At 57.5% G+C, this 21,052-nt stretch overlaps 1 protein-coding gene across 1 annotated transcript in view; it reads left to right on the top strand.

Annotated features, from left to right (window-relative positions):
• ADCY5 (adenylate cyclase 5) overlaps positions 1-21,052 on the top strand; it is a 147,413-nt gene that overhangs the window by 118,144 nt on the left and 8,217 nt on the right. The window contains exons 12-18 of the mRNA XM_028504568.2: positions 991-1,082; positions 8,197-8,312; positions 8,693-8,857; positions 11,462-11,637; positions 13,128-13,157; positions 14,175-14,307; positions 20,433-20,696. Coding sequence (XP_028360369.1) covers positions 991-1,082; positions 8,197-8,312; positions 8,693-8,857; positions 11,462-11,637; positions 13,128-13,157; positions 14,175-14,307; positions 20,433-20,696 — 976 coding nt within the window. The remainder of the gene's footprint in view (positions 1-990; positions 1,083-8,196; positions 8,313-8,692; positions 8,858-11,461; positions 11,638-13,127; positions 13,158-14,174; positions 14,308-20,432; positions 20,697-21,052) is intronic.

Genomic DNA, 21,052 nt, shown 5'->3' with positions numbered 1-21,052 from the left:
GCCTCCTCAAGTCCTTCGTTTGCCTTTAACCTGCTAAGAGCACCTGGCGTCTCCAGGCCACTCCCCCTCCCTGAGAGAGGAGGGATTTCTGTGGCCTCCTGTGGTAAGGTGGGGTGTGCTGCACCTGAGCCAGCCTCTGCCCCGGGAGGGCCAGCGCAAGGTACCAGCGGGAAAGTCACTGGACGCTCTTTTGTCCGAGGATTCTGGCCCATGATGGACGTTAAGACCACCTGTGCTCTGCCTCTGAAGAGAGGGGCAGTGGGAGATACATGGGTTTTTCTTCCTTTGAACTGGCTGGAACTAGGGGAGCAAAACTGAGCAGGACTTGTGGGGCCTGGCAGTGGGGAGGGGACAGGGTTTAGGGACTCTGCCTTCCAAAGGGACGTATGACTGCTGTATCTCAGAGTGACTGGTTGACCTGCTGACAGATGCATTTCTATAAGTGATGACCGTTTATCAAATCAATTTTTAGCCTTCATAGTTACTTATCAAGCAGGCCAGGCCGTCAGTGGCTACTTGGAGGGGATAAGCAAGTGACTTCTTAAGTGGGCCCTTTCGAGCTAAATGAAGAGAGCTGAGGGCTAGCTGAGAACAAAGCAAAATGCTGAGCACGTTTCATCCGGTTCTCCACCCGTTGTCCTGTGGGCTGTGCTCCCCCAGGAAGGCACAGGCAGCTAAGGGGGGTCAGGGGCCAGGCTGCCATGGAGCTGGGTCTTGAATCAATTTGCAAGGCTGTGTGAGCCCTCCTGAGTGAGTCAGAGGCTGGAAAAGCCTGGGCGGTGGGAGCAGAGGAAACGGAGCAACTTCTGTTTCCTCCCAGGGGCTCTCAGAGCCCCAGCCCTCGGGAACTATGAGGACAGACACTTGAGCCTGCTTGCATGGTTGGGCCTGGGAAAAGCTGTCACCCCGCTACCTGGGTGTCTCTTCACTGCCAACCCTGTCATTTCCACCGGCTCCACCCAGAATTCCCCACCTCCTCTCTTCTTCCAGCTCCGTGTTCATGTTGAGTTTCTACCTGACCTGTTTTGTGCTGCTGACCTTGGTGGTATTTGTGTCCGTGATCTACTCCTGCGTGAAGGTGAGTCTGGCTGACACCTGAGCCCACCTCCTTCCTTGTTTCTGTCTTCTCTTCCTTCTCAGCCCACTGAGAGGGGCCCTGCCAGCAGCCTAATAACGCTGCTTGGGATCAGAGGTGCATGATGCTGGGTTACAACTCTCGACTGGCATTGGCAGCAAGTGAGGCTGCAGGGGCCGTCAGCCAGTGGAGCCGCATGGGGATGGGTGTGGTGAGTGGCCTTTGCAGATCTTTGCAGCAAGAAGATGGTGTCGCTCCCTCTTTGCCTATCCCCTTGGTATCAGGTGGGATGGAGGAAGGGCACCTAGTTCAATGCCTGGCATGAAGCATTGACATTTGGTGAAAGAACGAGTGTGGAAGGGACCTCGCGGAGCCCTCTTCAGTGTCCCCACGTGCCCTGGAATGGGCCCAGGGGAAGACTGTAGAGTCGTGGCTTTGGGCTGCTCAGCATGTAGATGAGGAGGGAGGCCCGGAGGGGTTCCGTGTTTCAGTCAGGGCCACACAGCTAGGACTGTTGGCGTGAACCCCTGTCCTGCGCTTTTCTTTGACACCTTCTCTTGGCCATGCTGTGCCCGCAGCCAGCTGTGTCCTCTTCTGGTCTACTGTAGAAAGTACTCGGGTTCCCATTTGCTTTGTCCACGGAACCTTTCCCCATTTCCTCCCTCAGTGGTTTCAGTATTCCCTGACGGGGCCAGCCTGGTCCCAGACAGCATTCTGTCAGCAGGCAGGTCAAGGCCCTCTCTGGCTCCTGCTGCTACTGTGTCTCTGCTCCTCCCTGGCGCTCACTCGGAGCCCGGCCCCTGGGGCGGGGGATGGGGCGGCCGGGCTGTGCCCCCACTCTCCACACACTCTGCAGTGGGCATGCGTTCTTCTTCCAGAGGAACTGGACCTTTGTCACATCCAAAGTGCCCTTTATCTCTGCACCCTCCATGAGGTCCTTCATTAGGTTATTAACTGTGTAATCACCTGGTGGTCAAGGTCTTGGTGGACCAATTGTCAGAACAGGAAGGCCTCAGGAATGAAGGAGCTGGTGTGGTGCAGCCCTTCCCCTGAGCTGGTGCAGGTGTGGCCACCCGGAGAGGGGCAGGTGGGCTGGGTCTCTTGGCAAGTTAAGCCATGGTTGAAGCTGGTGGCTTTGTTGCATCGTAGAGGTTAATCCTGCTACGCTGTCCCTCTACCTGGTTCTTCCTCAAGGCTCTGTGTTCAGTCACCTCCTGCCTTTTGGTGCTTTCTCTCATCATCAGTCCTCTCCCCAAAGCTCCCCATCCGCCAGCCTGCCATTTCCCCAGTGGGCAGCCTTACTCTCTCCACCTCACAGCTGTAAAAGCACACCGCATATCCTCAGGAGGCAACCCAAGTGTCCACCGACACCTGAATAGACAAAGCAAAGTGGTGCATGCGCACAGTGGAACACCATCTACCCATAAAAGGGAATGAGGTTCTGACGCATGCTGCAGAATGGCTGGACCTTGAAAACATGATGCTGAGCCAGAGCAGCCAGACACAAAAGGACATATACGATTCCTCTTACACGAAATATCAGGAATAGGCAAATTCTCAGAGACAGAAAGTAGATTACAGGGCCCCAGGGCCTGGAAAGGGGGTGAGGAGTTATTGCCTGACGGGCACAGAGTGTCTGTTCGGAAGGATGAAAGGCTCTCCTCGGACCCGGGTGACGGCGACGGTTGCCCAGCACTGCTCCTGGAATGAATGCCGCTGAATCGTGCACTCACGGATGATTTGAACGGCACGTTTTGTCATGTGCATTTCACCACAGTAAAAAGTCGTGACAACTGAGAAAAAACTACACCATAGCTAAAAGAGCCTCTTAAATATTTTTCCTAACCCCCCAAAGAATCTTTTCTTTTTTTTGTTATAAACTGAAGCAGTCATTGATTGTTTGTTTGTTTGTTTGAGGCACTTATTTAGTCTATTCAGATCAGAATCAACGCTGTATGCAGTCTACGGTTTTTCAGCTAGAACCTGGATTTCTCTTTTCCGTTGGCTGCTCGGGTAAACCTGAGCCACAGATTGTCTTCGGTTTATGCTCCCCAGCTTGCATGTGTACCTCGGCGGGGGGAGGGGGGAAAGGAGAGGGCCCATCCCCCACCTCCCACCTCACACCCCACCCTCACCTCCGCCTCTACCTGCACTGGCCATTTTGAATGAGTACCTTGGTCTAGTGGATTCTCTTTGCCACTGTTCAAGATTATTTATGAGAATCATTCCTGCCTCCTTATGTTTCATAGAGTCTGCCTAGTTTGTAATCAGTGTCACAGTCAGTAAGGTTCTTCTCTATTCCTTCCAGAGCAGAGATTTTTCTGACAGTTCTGAGGAGACCAGGGTTTCCTCAGGGGGAGGCTGGCGGAGGGAATGCCCACCGCCCCACCCCCAGTTCATCCCCTGCCCAGCCACACCCTCCAACCAGAGGTGACCACTGCTTCCCTCTTATACAGAATTTCTGTAAAGAATTTGTTTAGGAGAAAATACTCCATGGCTTATCAAGCCAGGAACCTGCTGATACACCCTAATGCCCTCCTTGGGGTCCTGGCTGTGTCCTTCTCTCCTTGCCTCTTGATGAGTGGTCTTCCCAGCATTCATCTACTTTCGGGAGAGTAGACCTCGAGCTGAGCAGTTGTTTGTCGTGTCAGCTCCTCTTGTATTTCATTATTCCCCTTTCCTCTTTCCTGTCGCCCATCAACCATTTGCGCAGTGAGACATGGAAGGGGTAGTTCTCCCCATGGACAGCGGTGCGGCAGGGTGGACACCTGCAGGCGGACTGCCGGGGCGGGGGGGTTGATCACCTGTTCAGGTGTTGCCCTGATGCTCACTGGGCTAGACTTTTCAGTCGTTCTCTCTTCCCTCGGAAAACATTTGCCCTTTACCAGAACTCGGAAATTTTTCATCTTCTTTCCACAGTTTCTCAAAGTCACAGCTGGCGGCTTTTCTATGAGATGCGGCAGTTTCTAAATTGCCGCATCTGGTACGGGCTCCGCAGAATAAAAGCCAAGTGGTTCTGTCAGACATGGTTCCTTTCTCTATTTTATTTACTTTTCCACTTCTCCCAGACAACTCCGACTTACTTTCTCAAGCTGGCATTTTTGAAGAGAGCAATGTGAAGGAAGTGCAGACTGCACTGGCCACCTGCCTCCTGCCGGGGGGAGTGTGCAGCCCCTTCTGCGGGAAGGTCCCGTCCTGCTCTCTGACGGCCGTGACGGCCTTTCCATCTGGCGTGTGTTCGACCCTTTGCTGACACAGCGTGGCCCAGTTCACACACACAGCCCTTGCTCTCTCCCTGAAGCTGATCTGGTGCCTCGGTCTTCATCTCGTCCCAAAGTCCTGGTCTTGCTTCCAGAGTGCGTCAGCTGCCCTCCGGAGTCCCGCCACCGGTGCTGGATGCCTTGCCCTGAAGATCACCCCCCAGCACCGCCTCCTGGTGATGCCATCTTGTGCAAACCTGCATGCAGCGCTCTTTCCTTTCCTCAGTATCGGTGCTGCCCTGGGCCCCAGAGCTGCTTTTCTTAGAGAAAACCACCCTAAATCCCTGCCATCACATGTGGTCCACAGACTCAGAGAATTTTGGACTGGAAGGGGCCTGAGCAATGAGGCAGCCCAGACACCTGCCTGAGGCTGGATTCCCTCTATGACAGCCCTGCCAGGGGTGGGCCAGCCTCTGCTTGACCACTTCCAGAGACAGTGATCTCTCACATCTGGGCACAGCCCCTCCTCCTCTCTTTGCCCAGCTCTGACTGCTCCGTTGGTCTCCCCGTAGCTCCTGCCCCCTCACCTGTGAAGCAGCCCAGGCCTACCCCTGACAGTGCCTCCACTTTTGCCACCACCACCCAAATGGTAGGAGAGGGTGGCTCCCTCCTCTCCCCACAGGCTGATCTGGGTCTCTGCCTCTCCTGTGGCTGATTATCCTCACTTAGAGGGTCAGACTCCTTTCCTACAGTTTGGGACTCCGGTACAGAGGGGTGCAGAAGGAGTATCAGCCACATACTTCTCTGCATTGTGTTTATCTCCACCATCCTCCAGGCCACTGGCTGCCTCTGAGCTGCATCCCGCTGACCCCTGGGACTTAACTGTCTGAGTTCTGGGGACTGGGACCAGAGCTCTTAGGCTCTGTCTGCTCTGTACAGTTACCAGAAAGCCTGTCCTCTCCCCAGAGCCTGGTGTGGCTAAGCCTCCCCTTGCTGGCCATCCTTACCAACACTCCACCTGACGGCTGCCCTCAGCATCTCAGACAGGGCCCTGCTACAGCACCAGCTCCTCTTAAGGCATCTTCTGTCCTGTGAGGGCTTGAGAATTCCCACGCCTGCCTTTCCACCAGCAGGCTCGGGGGGGGGGGGGGGCGCGCATTTTGTCTGCTGGGGAGAGGATGTGCTGCTGCCAGGCTCGTGTCCGGTGGCTTTTGAGGCAGGAAGTCCGGGGTCCAGGTTGCAGCTGTGCCGCTTTGGGCTGTGATTCCTGAGCCTCTAAGGTGATTTTTATTGCATCTACTTCGCAGATGGAGAAAACAAGGCCCAGTGAGGTGAACAACGTGCTTCCCCAGTTCCTGGAGCTAGGAAGTGGCACGGCTGGGACTCACAGCCACAGGCTTCTTGACCCCAGGCCCCACAGTCCTTCCCTTCAGGGCCTCTGCCTTCGGCAGCGTGTCCGGTCGGCCCTGCGAGGCCAGGCGATGAGAGCAGCAGTGTGGAGCCTGGTCAGCTTCTGCCTGCCATGTGGGGCCTCCAACATTTTCCTGCCTTTGAAAACATTTTTCTGAAGTAGGAGCAACTGCTTTTTTGTCAGTTCCTTGCCAAAAAATCTGTCTTCTTAAACTTTTGCCATCAGACTTCATCACCTTCTTCGATCTCTGCGGCACCCCAGCTCCACAGTGCAGACAGGAGCCCAGGCCCTAGGGAAGCCATCGATTTGCCTGGAGACTTTCAGAGAGGCCAGGATCCAAACTGTCCCTCACCCGGTCATGGATTATTAATTATGTCCCCACTCCTGTTTTTATATTGAATTGATTTGAATTAATTAGACTGTGAATGTACTGGTTTGGATTTTTTAAATTGATCCTTTTTCTGAGTTCTGACTGGGAGCAAGCATGGAGCAGTTGGTTTGCAAAGATGCAACATTCTGCCATGAAAAATGCTCTCCTGATGAGCTTTTTGATTACAGAAAATGGGAAACTATATATAAACTGATACCAGGGCAGGATGTCACATCTTCTGGAGACTTCAAAAGACAAAAATTCCTGGGTTTTTGCTTGGATGCTAAAGCCAAGAGTGGGTGTTTTGAAAGGGTGACAAAGAAAATTAGCCTCTAGCAAGCCAGTGCGATAAGAAACATTCATTTATTAGATGCTAGTTAGAACAGCATTCCACATTGGATTTGTTGAAAAAGCCTGCAGTTCTTCTTGTGGCCTCTGGGTGGCTCCAGTGGGGCTCCTGGTCCTCATTGACTAGGCATCCCGTGTGCATATCCTGCCCGGTCGTGGGTGATGGCGGAATAATGAAGGAAGCCCTTCAATTGAGGGACAGCGTAATCAGAACTAAAACAATTTAAGCAACATGGGTGGTAGTGGGGGATGGAGTGGCAAAATTCGAAGCGGACAAAGATTAGGAACCATCTGTCCCATTCGTTCAGAGTGAGATCCTGGTGCTAGTGCCAAAAACACTTTCCCCAGCTGTGAAACCGAAAATTCCTATAATAGGAAACAAGCACTTTCATTCTTATTGGCAATATAGCTCTTTAAAATGCAAATATTAACTAAATTTTCTAGTGAATTTAACAGCTTACAAAGCGCTCTCAAACCCATCATTTCACTGCGTCTCTATAGCCACCCCGGGAGATGGTCTTCCTTGTTGACCGATGTGGAAACTGAGGCTCGGAGCTGCTCATGGCCTCCCAGGACCAGACAGACAGCTGGTAGGAGGCCGAGCAGGATGTGTTCAGATACAATTCACATGCCATAAAGTCCCCTTTGTGAAGGTGGATGAAAGTAGATCGTGCAGTGGCTTTTGGTGTGTTCATAAAGCTGTGCGTGGGTGGCTGTTGTGGCTCTAACTCCAGGGCCTTGTCGTCACCCTGGAAAGGAGCCCGGGACCCACCAGCAGTCCCTGCTTGTCCCCGCTGGCCTCGGCCCCGGCAAGCCTCTGATCTGCTTTCTGATTCACCTGTTCTGGACACACTGTAGAAATGCAAAACCATATGATAGGTGGCCTTTTGACATTAGCTTCTTTTACTTTGCACGTATTTTCAAGGTTCGTCCATGTCATGCCATCATGTAACAGTCCCTTATTCCTTTTTATGGCCAAAAAAATTATTCCATTGTGTGGATTTGTCCCACTTTGTTATCCTTTCATCAAATTGGTGGACATTTGGGATGTTTCCCCTTCCCTGGGTCCGCCAGCTTCCTTTTTAGCCTAGGTTGGTTGGAGGTGACAGGGTCGTTGCGGATCAAGGCCCGCAGCGCCGGACCTGCTGGAGCCAGAGCACAAATTACCAGAGCTGTAGTGAGTCTCTGACAGGCATGCGGCCTGTCCAGTGAAGGCAGGGCAGAGAGGGCTAGGTGAGGGAAACAGGAGGGTCAGTGAGCGCCCTGCTGGAAAGGCCTCACTGCGTTCACTCGTCCCCGCCCGTCCTCTGCTCAAGTGCTGCTCATCCCTTCCTCCAGACGCCAGGCCCCTCTCAGACCTCAGACTCACAGATCCCTTCTTCCGAGAAGCCTTGCGACCCTCCGTGACTCCTCAGCTGCCGCCTACTGTCCCCGTGTCCCCTTGGTAAACTTTCAGAGTTCACACAGTAGGTGCAAGCACTGTTTTCTCTGCTTTCCTGTTTCCCTGTTGGGGTCAAGATAGCATCTTTCCTCCTACCTTCCATCTTGCTTCTGTCACCTGGGAGCTCCCCAGGTAGACCCACACCTGGCCAGCTGCAGGGTCCGGGCTGCTGTTGGCCTGGAAGCAGTGGTGCGGCGCTGCCCGGCTGGGGGCTTGCGCACCAGGAGCGCGGTCCGGGGAGCTGAGGGTTACACGGGCCAGAGACAAAGGTGGACAGGAAACCTGGTTCTGTGGCGGTTTTGTGGGGTGCCCACTGAATTCTGTGCTGTCTCTCCCTGCCTCTCCCCCCAGCTGTTCCCAGCCCTCTGCAGACCTTCTCCAGGAAGATCGTGCGGTCCAAGATGAACAGCACCCTGGTCGGGGTGTTCACCATCACCCTGGTGTTCCTGTCGGCTTTTGTCAACATGGTGGGTGGCTCCGCCTCCCCAGCCCCATTGGCAAAACCCAGGGGAGCCCAGCACCCCGTGAGCATGGGCTGGGAGGAGAGTCTGGAGTTCTCCCTCCCAGAAATTCTGTGGGCCCCACATCAGGTCTGGGATCAGATTTGACTCCTGAAACCTCTCAGGGCTGGAGGAGCTAGGAGGACCCTGGAAGTCCCCAAGGGGTGTTCAGGAGCCCCACCCCCCGTGACTGGCAAACCTCACCGGGTACTTGGCCTCCTCCAGGCTCCTCTCCTGTCCCCCCACCCGATCAGAATCAAGCTGCAACCCCAGGCACCTGCTGCCGCATGGAGATGGCTGCCCTGGCCTGGCCCCTGCAGCTGACCCTCCCCCTCCCCCGCCCCCAGTTCCTGTGCAACTCCAGGACCTGTATCGGCTGCCTGGCAGATGAACATAACATCAGCGCCAGCCAGGTCAAACGCTGCCACGTGGTGGAGTCGGCTGTCAACTACAGCCTGGGGGATGAGCAGGGCTTCTGCGGCAGTGCCTGGCCCAACTGCAACTTCCCCGAGGTACTGGGCAAGGAGGGGCTGGGTGCAGATGGAGAACCCCCGCCCCCCTGCCCGGGGCTGCTCTGAGGGACAGTCAGGGGCTGCAAGCTCCCTGCCGCTCTAGAACCCTCGTTTCCTCAGTGTCTCTCACCCCACGTGCCAGACACCGGTGAACGAGGCCAGCCTTCGGTGTAACCGTAGCAACAGTACCGGCATAGCTCTGGTTTACTGGCACTCACTGAGTGCCAGGCACTGTGCTAAGTGCTTACATGCAGTTCCTCATGTAATCCTCTCAACAACCCTGGCACAGAGGTGCTGTTACTGTCTCCTTTCTGCGAGTGAAACTGAGGTCACATGACTTGCCCAAGGTCACACAGAAAGTGAGTGGCAGAGCCAAGCTCCTCCCCAGGTCCTCTGGCAGGGTTTGTGCTGTGAACCTGAGGGCGGAGCTGCTGCGGGCCCTCACAGACCCAGCGAGGCCCCGGAGAACCCGGCTAGCCGCCCTGCTGAGGGCCGCAGAGCAGGCTGGGGGAAAGGGCCTGCCGCCGAGGCCACCCCTGCGAGCTGTGCAGTTCAGTCACTGTTGGTGCACTCGCAGACCTGTGCAGCCATCGTCAAAATCCGATTTTAGAACATTTTCTTCACCCCCAAGAAGAAAACATGTACCTCTTGCTTATATGGTTTAAAAAACAGTGCTGAGAACCCTTGGAAAGCAGCACGAATTAAATGCCTGTGGTGTGCGAGCCCCTTCCTTCACCTTGCCTGGGGAGCAGCTTTCAAGGGAGCAGCAGGCTGGGCTGCCCACCCAGGGCAACCACCCTATGGACCAGGCGGTTCCCACACCCCAGTTCCCCCCAGGGGCTCACATGAAACCTGTAATATGATGGCAGTTTTGCCTTTTCTGGAGAGAGGGTCCAAGTTTTCATACAATTCCTAAAGGGGCCGGCCCTGGGAGGGAGCCCATCTGCCTTGCCTGCCCAGACAGGGCCAGGGAGACCCTGAGGAGCGGGACTCCCCCACACCTGTGCCTGGGCCAGGCAGGCACCTGGGTGGCGGGCCCTGGGCCTCGCAGGCGCCGCCCTGCACTCCCTGCCTCTGCTCCATCTCACATCTGGCAACATCTGGCCAAGAGTTTGCAGGAGCTGCTGCCTGAGGGCTGTTTGCTGAGAAGCAGAAGCTGTGTTTGGTCTCCCACGTGTCCCTTGGTGGCTGTGCCACGGAAGCAGGGGAGTGGGGGGAAGAGGGCGGTGGTGGAGCCTGTTCCGGCCCTCATTTTTGGAGATGGGTGGTCCAGCTGTCAGTCCTCAGTCCTCCCCAGCCTGCTACCCGTGCTGGCTGCCAGGCTCCAGGCCGACCCTGCCCCACAGTGTTGTTCTGGTCACAAACCCTGAGGCCCTTGGGGGACTGCGGTTCTCAGCCTGAGCCTCCTGGTTGCCTGGGCCCCGGGTCCGACGGGAACCCAGGCTGGCTATGGGCCCTTCCCGTCCTCCAAGGACGGGCTTGTCCGTGGGGCTGAACTGACCGATGTGCCTTCCCTGCTCCTTCTTCTGCCCCTGTTCCTGGTGGTGGCTTGAGGCTGGTCCCAGCCCCTTCCAGTCACCGGGGTCCTCTGCCGTTCCTCCCTGGGCTCCGGAAAGCCCAGGACCAGGGAGTCCAAGCCGGGGGCCACCCCCACCGCCAGCCACTGCCGTCTGGCCTCCAGCCCAAGGCAGCGGCGGTGAGTAGTGCGTCCCAGTGCCTGACTCAGAAACAGCGATGCCAAATTTAAAAGAAAGAACAAAATAATAGGTGCTGGCATGTCTGGGATTAGCACTGGGGACAGCAGGCAGAAGGGGACCTCTGAGACTGCCTGGCTGAGCCCTCGGTTGTCTGAGGAACTGAGGCTCGGAGACCAGAGGAGATTTCCCCGGAGGAAATCATTCAGGGCCACAGCCTCTCATCTGAAACCTCCCAGGTCAGATTATTTTAGACTTTGGGACTTTTCAGCTTCTAAAAGGTTACCTGACACCCCCAGTGCAACGTGAGTGGCAGCTAATAATGAGAACCATGGTAACATCTCTGCAGCAGGGTGTGTGAATGGTCACAGGAAGCAGGATGGAGAGGATAATTGGCAACACCTCAGCTGGGTCAGGTTGTGCCACCACAGCGGTTATGAAACATTTTCAGTTTTCAGGAATCAAGATTTAGAGTTGCGATCAGGGGTTTACCGCCTGTGCTCTCCCCAGTTAGTGAGGGCACAGGGCACTGCGCCTAGGGGCCTCATCTCGCGTCATCATCACCGCGAGCCCACGGGCTAGGACGCTTTGCACACAGGGGGACGGAGGCTTAGAGAGGTTGCGTACGTGGCCCGAGGCCCACAAATAGTCCATAATGAATCAGGTCGCCACTCAAGTCAACCTGAGCCTGGAGCTGTGCTCGAACCATCGGGGTTACTGCCAGGGCCCGTCAAGCTCAGCCTGGAGTCCCACCTCCTGGTCCCTAATCAGGGTTCTTTGCATCATATCACAAGTCTGCATCCGCAGAAACATCCCCAGACCAGGCTTCACCCGAGTCGGATGGAGGCTGGGAGGCAGGTGGGCGGGGCCTGGCGAGGGGGCGGTCCCTGAAGCCTGCTCTCTCCCGCAGTACTTCACCTACAGCGTGCTGCTCAGCCTGCTGGCCTGCTCCGTGTTCCTGCAGATCAGCTGCATCGGGAAGCTGGTGCTCATGCTAGCCATCGAGCTCATCTACGTGCTTGTCGTCGAGGTGCCTGGTGTGACGCTCTTTGACAATGCCGACCTTCTGGTCACCGCCAATGCCATGTAGGTGGCACCCTCCCCAGGTCCCCACTGGGCCTGGAGCCTTGCAGAGAGGTGGGAAGAGCAGGAGGCTGGGGCCCCAGGTTGCGGGGCATTTGCCAGGGGAGTGGCAGGCTCCGTCCTCTCCCTCTCTCCTTTTTCTAGGGTGGGGGTGGCCTCATGGTGGCTTGGCCCACTGTCCCTCTGCCTCTAGTTTCCAACTCAGTCCTGACCTCAGGCCTCAGTTCCTAACTTGTCCAGGACAACCTCTGATGGGCTGTTCTCACCTGACTCCTCCCACCTGTGGTGCCCCAGGCCCAAGGGGTCCAGGTGCCGCAGGGTTGGATGGCGAGGTCTGTAGGAGTGGAGGAAGCGCCAGGAGTGTCTCGGCCTCGGATACACATTTGGCTATTTTCCCGAACCTCACAATTTCCCCCAGTGACACAGGAACAGTAATGCCCATAGCAACATCCTGTGTGCAAAGTGCCTGACGCAGAGCGCGCTTTTCTTCCCCTCACCGTCCCCACCCAGCGCGCACATCCGGAGGTACCGATAATGGAGGCGACCTGTCGGTCCCCTGAGAAAATAGGGTCGACTGTGCCTTCTCTGAGTCAGAGGAAGGGTCCACCCACTCCGAGGTCTTTGCCGTGGGCCTGCCATGCTTTAAGCGCTGAGCTAGGCAGTGAGGTACGGGCACTTGGTGAAGAGAGTGTCCCCTGAGAAAATGGAAGTGTGATGAAGGATCGAAGATTCAAGTAAGAACTTCTCGGCGACTGTGTGGGGCTGCCAGCAGATGACAGGGAGACGGGCCGCACTGGGAGCCAGCGGGCTACAGTCCTGCAAGGCCAGGAGAGGGAGGTGGTCTGGGCCTTTCTGCCCACAGGCCTCGGGACGGCCTCTTCTTTCTCACCTGCTCCTCCCCCACCCTCCGCTCCGCTCTCCTGCTGAAGTAGCAACAGAGAAAGGAGGCCATTTCTGGGCTTGGAGACCCAAGCTTGGCTCGAGGGCCGCACTGCCCAGTAGGTGACTAATGCAAACCATCCTGGCAATTCAGCATTTCCTAGTAGCTGTACTAACAAGGCAACTCAGGCAATAGTCTCCGACTTGCACTCAGTGCTACTCTAAAGCTCAGTAGCCATATCTACCTGACTTGGACAGTGCAGGTGTAAGTCTTCCCCCTCCTCTGGATGGCGACAAAGGGCTGGGGTGGGAGAAGTGGCTATGGTGGGGACAGGTGGCCCAGGTAAGGCCTGGGTAATTTGCGGTCAGGATGACCAGATGCTAGGTGGTGCTGGGATTTCTGGAGCCTCCCGTCCTGAAAGTTTCCTTGGATCTGGAGGGGTGCTGGGGGTCAGCGGGGGGGCGGGGGGTGGGAAGGAGCAACAGCAGCAGGAGGAGCAGTCCTGGGGGTGGTTAGAACAGGGTGGAGGACAAAGCAGGGTGGGGGCAGAGCAGGCACTGGAGCTGCTGAAGCAGGGGAGCGGCCACAAACAGCTTTCCTACTCTCTTCACAGAGACGTCAGCAACAATGGGACCTCCCAGTGGTGAGTCAACGCTGTTCTCTGAGTTCTCGGGTACCGCCCCTCCCTGCTCTCTGCACAGAGCAGCCAGGGCCAGCACCTAAGGCGAAGGTGGCAGGGCAGGGGTGCCCAGGTGGGAGGGGGTTCTGTGGCAAGGTGGGCTGTGAAGGAGGAGGCTGGAGGGGGTGAGGAGGCCCTCCCCTCCCAGGTACCAAGGAGGCCTCATTGGCAGATGCCCTCCTTTATTTTATGACCCTCACCATCCCAAGGTGCTCTGTAGCCTAGGGGGCCAGGGTCCTCAGGACCCACAGGTCATTCATTCCACAGGCCTCCTCTTAAGGCATTTAGCCCCAGGCTCTCCTCCAGGAGTAGGTACCTGACCCCAGGCCCAGGAGGGCAGGAAGCGGTGCCCCTCCCCCCAGGAGAGGCCCGCAGGATGTGGGTTAGGCCCTAGTGGAGCTGCCTTCGAGGTGTGGGCTCTTTGCTGGGACAGGGAGCAGGGTTTGGAAGAGCTGCTTTTATTAAGAGTATTTATTTAAAGTGTTAACAGAAATATAATTAGATCATAACACCTACCACTTTTGGAGTTCCTACTGTTTCTCAGGCAGAAGGGATTTTGTATATAGTCTCTTTCACTTTTACCACAAGTTTGAAATGTGGGCATTGTTATTCCTCTGCATGGCTTAGGAAGCTGAGGTTCAGAGAGGTTAAGAGACCTGCGCAAGGTCGCCCAGAGACGGTCGGCGAGGCCTGCCTTGCTCCCTTGTCACTGTGCCCACAGCCCCTGTCCTGCCCACTGAGAAAGACCTGGGATGTGCACTTACCCTTTCACCAGGGCCCCCTTCACCCTCTGGGGACCAGAGGGACACGCCGCAGTGAGGGGGAGGCAGGCATCAGGAGGGTAGGGATGGCTGGGCAGGGGCTGAGATGGGGCTTCCAGGCTGAGGCACAGCTCAGGTGGGTCAGCAAAGGGGTGCGGTGGGAGGACAACGAAAGGCCTGAGGGGGCCTCGGTGCCAGGGCATCTGCCTCCCGCCTCCAGCCCTGAACACGCGACCAAGGTGGCGCTGAAGGTGGTGACACCCATCATCATCTCCGTCTTCGTGCTGGCCCTGTACCTACACGCCCAGCAGGTGGAGTCCACCGCCCGCCTCGACTTCCTCTGGAAGCTGCAGGTGGGTGGCCCTGGGGCCGGCACTGGGAGGGGGAGGCACCCAGGCCTCACCGCCCTTGGGCATGAGCGAGCCCCCGACAGGGCTGGGCCGGGCCTTAGTTCTGCAGTGACCGGGTATCCTGCTCAGGCCTTGTCTCAACACACCAGCGCCCCACACCCCAGCAGGCTGCCTCTCCTCAGGGCTTATTCCGGATGGACCCACCCTCAACAGAGCTGGACTTTGATGGGCCCAGGAGATGTGTTCCTAAGTCATGAATACTGTGTGCAGAGTCAGGGACAAGGGGAGGTGTGGACAGGCCCAGTTAGTGTGGGAGCAGCAAGGCGTCAGGAGACTGGGAAGGGAAGAGGGGCAGGAGGGGGGCTGGGGCACACAGCCCCGGTGTCTCAGAGGCCTTTGTGCAGGAACCTGGCCAGGTGCAGGACCTGGCACCACAGGCTTCTGAGGAGGGCTTGGTGTGACCGGGAATGGCCTGAAGATTTCTCCGGGGCAGGATGGCTGGCAGTGGGCCTCGAAGACGGCTGACAGGAAGCCCAGCCAAGGGGCTGCGTCCTGGCCCTGGTGGTGACGGGTGTCTCAGGAAGGAGCTGGGGCCACAGCTCTGACCAGTGCTGGGTGCCCAGGTGGGGCTGAAATCCAGCCATTGCCCTGCCCTCCAGGCTTTCGGCCCTGCACCCTGGGAGATCCACCTGAGGGAGAGGATGCCTGTGGCCCTTGTTACCTGGTAGAGCACCTCAAAATGTCCAGGAGAGGGCGCCCAAGGGCACTCACTTGAAAAAGCCTGGTCTAGGTGGGCGCCATGGACCTGTTGTTCCAGCCCAGCTTCTTGCAGGACATAGCTTAGCTCTGGCTCTTGTCTCCCCTGCCCTGGCCCCTGTGTCTAGACTGCTTCTGCAGCTCGTCTGCAACGAGCTTAGGCCTCGTCTATCTTCAACTTCTTACTGATGCTGGATCAAAGTCTTTGGGCTGGGGCAAGAGGCCTTGGAATTTCATTGGGTGCCAAGCGAAGATGAGGGCATCTGGTTGCCCCACTCTTGGGTGTTTTGCATGAGGTCTGGCTGAGGTTGCTCCTGATGTCTCCAGTGGGGACACCGTGATGCCAGAGGGACATGTTTTCTGTGGAAATGCCCCACAGAAGCCCTGTGGGGGGAGGGGCCTCAGGACTGTCAGCGTGAAGCTGCACTGCCTCCTCCCCGCTGCCTCCCAGCCTTGCTCCTCCCCTTTGGGAAAACACTCTCCTAGGGGCTCTGTGGAGCCTGGGGCTGATGCTGCAAAAGCCTCTAGAAAGGATGAGCCCACCACTTGGCCTCGGTCTGTGACCTGCTGCCCCTTCACCCCCATGCAGCCGCGTCTTTGTCCGGCACCTGAGTGCACAGAGTCGTGCTGAGGCTGCCTGCCCGCGCTGAGCAGAGCAGTCTGAAGCTTCCCCACAATCTGGGCCCCCCGGGGCCCAGGCCACAGCAGCTTCCTCTCAGCCCCCAGCCAGGTGCTGCCTTCGAGGCTTGAAGGTGAAGATTTGGGTGAACTGTAAAATAGATGCCTGTCTCTTCCGGAGAGCTGAAGCCTCTCATCTCTCAGCGGGTGTGCACCTCCCAGGCTCGAAACAACCAGGGTTGTGGGGTCTCTCCTCTGTCCCCCTGCCTGAGGCCCCGCACATGTGCCCCATCCCCATTCCCTCCAGCTTCCTTGGACTGGACAGGGGCCTGGCCCCCGGTGGTGATGAGGGTTTGGGGGTTTGGAGACCAGGTTGTTCTCGGTCGCTCCTCAGCACGTCGTCAGCCCCAGAGACACTGGTGTTGTCAGTGTTCCTTTCCACAGGTGGCCGCAGACACAGGGAATGCACTTACCTTTGCTCCCTTGACCTCCTCCCTCCCCATGCCTATGCTCCCTCCACCACTCCTATCTTCTTTTTAGGGGAGGAAGTTCTAAAAATAACTTGAAATCTACAGAAAAGTCACAAGAACCGGGTGAAGAACTCCAGCAGCCACTGGGCCAGATTCCCCAACCTGTTTTCCGCATTCACTCAGTTGTCCTGTTCCCACCTTTCTGACAAGATGCCACATTGCATTAAATTTTCCAGTGCCTACCTTTGAAAAACAAGGACACCCCCTGCATCACCGTCCTCGACCCCCCAGTCAGGAAATCAACACTAGCGCAGCACTGTCCCAGCACCCACAGAGCCCGTTCAGGATTTTCCGATGGTCCGGGTTCTAACCCAGGATTCGATCCAGTTATACCCAAAAAAAGAAAGTAGGCCTGGCTGGTGTGGCTCAGTAGACTGAGCACCAGCCTTCGAACCAAGGGGTCCCTGGTTGGATTCCCAGTCAGGGCACATGCCTGGGTTGCAGGCCAGGTCCCCAGTGGGGGGTGCACAAGAGGCAACCACACGTTTATGTTTCCCTTCCTCTCTTTCTCCCTCCCTTCCCTTTTGTCTAAAAATAAATAAAACAAAAAAAAATCTTTAAAAAAACATTTTAGAAGAAACTCAGTTTTTAAGATAGAAAGTTTAGTGAATATAGGCATATTTTAAAAAAGATTTTATTGATTTACTTTTAGAGATGGGAAGGGCAGGAGAAAGGGAGAGAAACACGGATGAGAGAAAAGTCAGTCTGTCCGTCGCCCGTCACAGTCCCCCCTCCAGGGCCCTGACTGCCGGCCCACGGAGCCGCGCCGGTCAGGGCTGGTCGGTGCCGGTCAGGGCTGGTCGTACTCCGCATGAGCCTGCTGTGTCTTCTCGGTCCTTCCTTGTCTCTCGGTCCCCGCCAGTCCTGAAGAGATCCTCTTCTGTGACCCTCAGCCTCGGTTCGTTGACAGTTCCCACGTCCAGACTCAGGTCGCACCTTCTTAGAGGTAAACCGTGGGAACCACGGGGCCTCTCCTCAGGGCGTCCCACTGGGGATCCGCTCCGGCGACTGTCCCATCCCCTGGGACGCCGACCCTGACCTCCACCCGGTGGGCGCCCGCCAGGTTCTCCCCGTCAGCTCTCCGTCTTCCCCTCTGCGTGCCGTTAGCCCGTTGTGGAAAGACGGTCCGAGGTTGCGCCAGTGCGCGGGTGCTCGGGTGCTCGGCAGCGTCCGCCCCTGCCCGCCTCGCAGCGCCCACGCACGCCCCCTCCACCCACACTCGGTCACTGGGGCGACGCCGAAAGGAAGAGCGTCCTGCACCCACTTGTTTCCTCAGTCATTCGTTTGTTTGTATCAGCAGTGAATCATAAATCCCTATCAAATTCCGTGGGCTTTAATCGGATGCTCTCCTTATTTTAATGCCCGCATCGCCCTGGGTCTGTGAGCTCCTTCCAGTCGGCTTCTGTGTTCCGACAGGTCTTCCCCTCCTCCGAGCGTCAGCTTCCGGTGTCCAGGGCTCTCTGTGCTCTCCCTGCTCCAGTCCGGGAGTCAGCGATTTCTGCAAAGAGCCCCATTTTCTTTCTCTCTCTCTTTTTTTTTTTTTGTTTTTGTTTTTGTTTTACTGGAGAACAGTATTTAGAAACCAAGGTCGGGGCGCTCTCGTGTTCACTGTTTTAGGTCCTCTCTATGGACAAAGTGTGTGTATGCACTTACAAATAAACACACGGGGACACATGGATACTACTCCAGTATCTCTCTGCTGATATTCAGAACCATGAGTTTACAGCAGTGCCTCTGGCCAGTGCAACACCTCAGGCTGCTTCCTAGCCTTCACCCTCCGCGCTTGCGAATGCCCTCTCTGGCAGTGAGAAACCAGGCTCCCATCATCCCTCATACAATGACGCCTTTGCTCCGAGGAACCAACCTCCCACCAACTCCAGCCCCACTCTCTGCCCCCCTGCCCTCTCCCCTCTTCAGCACCCTGCTCCATGTGGTGGGCAACCTGCCGGCGGCTCCCTTCCTCTGATCACTTTGCATCCTCAGGCACAAGGGAGGGAAGGAAAGGAAGGTTGGAAAGGAAGCGGCTGGACCCCCCCTCCCACTTTGAGAACAGTTAGGAAGGCCGGTGCACCAGTGTATGAGCGTGTGGGTGAGCGTGCCTCTACCTGACAGGTGTGTCAGCCTCTCTTCCCCAACACTGCCCACAGGCTCCTGATGCCTCCAGGTCTCTCCATTTCTCATCCTGCTCTGGGGCGTTGAGGGGTGGGGGCAACATCACACAAATAAGCAAACACCTGCATGCAGGCCTTTGGGGTGAGGGGCGGCAGTCAGTCGGCCCGCCCTGGGCCCGCTCCACAGCCCATTTTGCTGTTGGGCCCGAGGTCATGGTGGGTGGGCAGGTGCTGACAGGGACGTGGGAGGCCCGGGCCCTTAGCTCCCCTGACACCGCTGCATAAGGACTCACGTCTCCGCAGGCCCCTCCTGGCAGAAGCACTGGCCTCGGTCCTCGGGAGGGCCCACTCTTGTGCCCTCCCCCAGCGCTGACTTTATCGGGACCAGCAAGGAGTTGTGCACCTCTGAGCCCTCCTGCCTGGACAGAGTCTGGCTCTGAAAGCATCTGGCCGCGTTGGCGGCTGCCCCATGTGCCTTGGGGCTGCATCCCCCACTGGCGGAAGCACCTGTTGCCTCTGTTCCATCAGTAGTCCCTTTCCCGGCGTCCCTGCCCCCAGACTACACTGCCACCCTGCCTGACACTCGGGGCAGGTGCTCTGTGGGAAGGGCGTGTGTCGTACACCTGCTGGGCTGGGGTGCCCCTGAGGCGCCAGGCACGGGGTCCCAGCAGGCAGGAGGAGCCAGACGGTGGTCAGCCTGGAGCGTTGCCAGAGGCAGGCTGACCAGCCCTGGGACAGCCTGTGAGAGCCCCGGGCCTCCAACGCCAGCCGCCTCCCCCAGCACACCAGTCCCACCGGTCCCAGAGCTAAGAGCAGGTGGCTCTGATTTATGGGGAGGGACGTGGTTAAAGTGCCCCACTTCACAGGAACGAAGGTCACCTGGGCTGGAGGGCCAGGGCAGGGGGACAGCACATGCCCACTGGGTCCCCCTGGCCCTTGAGAGTCCAGGAGCTTCTTCCTCAGGCATGAGCCCCATCCTTGTGGCCATGTATCTCAGCTCCAGGAGTGGAGGGCCGTGGTGCTCTCACCTCAGGGCCAAGGCTCGGCCACCAAGCCTTGGGGTCCCTGAGCTTTCCGCCTTCCTTGCTGGACCCAGGTCCTGTGGCCTTGGGTGGGTGTGCCTGTTCCTTCCCCACAGACCACCACAGCCCTCCAGGGGGTCAGAGCCCTGAGAATTAGGCCTGGCCCTTCTGGGGGGTCCCAGCTCCAGTTGAATAGAAAGGCCTCCACACTTAGTTACAGAAGGCCCAAGCACTCTGGCTAGATCTTTCAAGCAGCCCTGGCTAGTGATCTTTTCCCAGCCTGCCTGACCAACATGGTCACTCCCAGTTAAAGGGGACATTTTGTTTGCCATCAAGGGGGAGGAGGCTGGCAGACTCCACTCTGTGCCCCTCAGTCCCGGGGATGCTCTGAGCAGCAACTCCTTGCGTGCACCTCCCGGTGTACAACCTGTGGGTCCCTGTGGGCCTCTTGATCTGACGGCTCTGCACGGCCCCTTTAACCTGGAGGGTGACGACAAACCCCAACTGCCCAGCTCCAGGACCCACACTGGGGGAAAACCAGAGTTAAAGGTGTGTCCCTGCCCTGCCTGGCCGCACCAGCCCCTGGTCCAGTCTGCTCTCGGGACCAGGGGGGTCAGCCCTGGGGTCGTTCCGTTACAGTGATCCTTAGCAAACTGCTTTCCTGAGTGCATATCCTGCTGCCGAGGGAAAACGGGAGTGGAGGGGCACTGGGGCAGCTGTGGGGCCGGTCTGGGCGTGGCTGGGGGCCTTCCCTCTCACCGGCTGCCTCCTTCGAGTCTGGAGCAGACAGGCCATTTCGGCCTCTCCTCTGGGCCCTGCTCCCACTCGGGGGTCCCTGCCTTAGGCCCAACCCTCTCATACCTGTCACTTGCCAAGAGGCAGGTGAGGAGAGTCACTTACAGATCTCTCTTCTCTGATGATCAAAGCAGTAGCTGTTCTTTATAGAAAAGATGGACATGAGGCAGCAGAGAGGCTGGGAAGCCGGGTGTGTGTCAACATCCCAGGCGCACACTGGTGTTTGGGCAGGTCCACTCTCTCTTCCTGAGAGCGCGTCTCCTGCCCCCTCCCTCTGACCGGGCCCTCTGCCCCAGGCCACGGAGGAGAAGGAGGAGATGGAGGAGCTGCAGGCCTACAACCGGCGGCTGCTGCACAACATCCTGCCCAAGGACGTGGCCGCACACTTCCTGGCCCGCGAGCGGCGCAACGACGAGCTCTACTACCAATCGTGCGAGTGCGTGGCTGTCATGTTCGCCTCCATCGCCAACTTCTCCGAGTTCTACGTGGAGCTGGAGGCCAACAACGAGGGTGTCGAGTGCCTGCGGCTTCTCAACGAGATCATCGCCGACTTTGACGAGGTGTGGTGTGGGCTGAGGGGCCGGTGGGTCCCTGAAGTGGGAGGGATGGGAAGAGGCCCGATGCCCCCGCCACTGTCACCAGCTGTGAATGGCGACGTTAGGAGCCCTGCTCACAGTGTCCCAGGACCTGTTGCAGGCATACTGCACGCATTTCTCCCCCATCCTCATGTCATAGACGAGGAAAATGAGGCCCACAGATGTGACGTGTGTTGCCGAAGGTCACTGCCAGTAAGTGGCAGGGCTGGGGCTTCGGTCCACCCTGTTTGAATTTGCAGCCTGCGCACCCCAGCTGCCCGTCGATACTCTGCCCAGCTGACTTGCCGACCACTCCCATCACCCACCATTCCTCTCTTGCC

This window comes from Phyllostomus discolor, chromosome 2 (assembly GCF_004126475.2).
Source record: "Phyllostomus discolor isolate MPI-MPIP mPhyDis1 chromosome 2, mPhyDis1.pri.v3, whole genome shotgun sequence".
Lineage (NCBI taxonomy): Eukaryota > Metazoa > Chordata > Mammalia > Chiroptera > Phyllostomidae > Phyllostomus > Phyllostomus discolor.
This window is presented reverse-complemented; position numbering and strand designations above follow the sequence as displayed.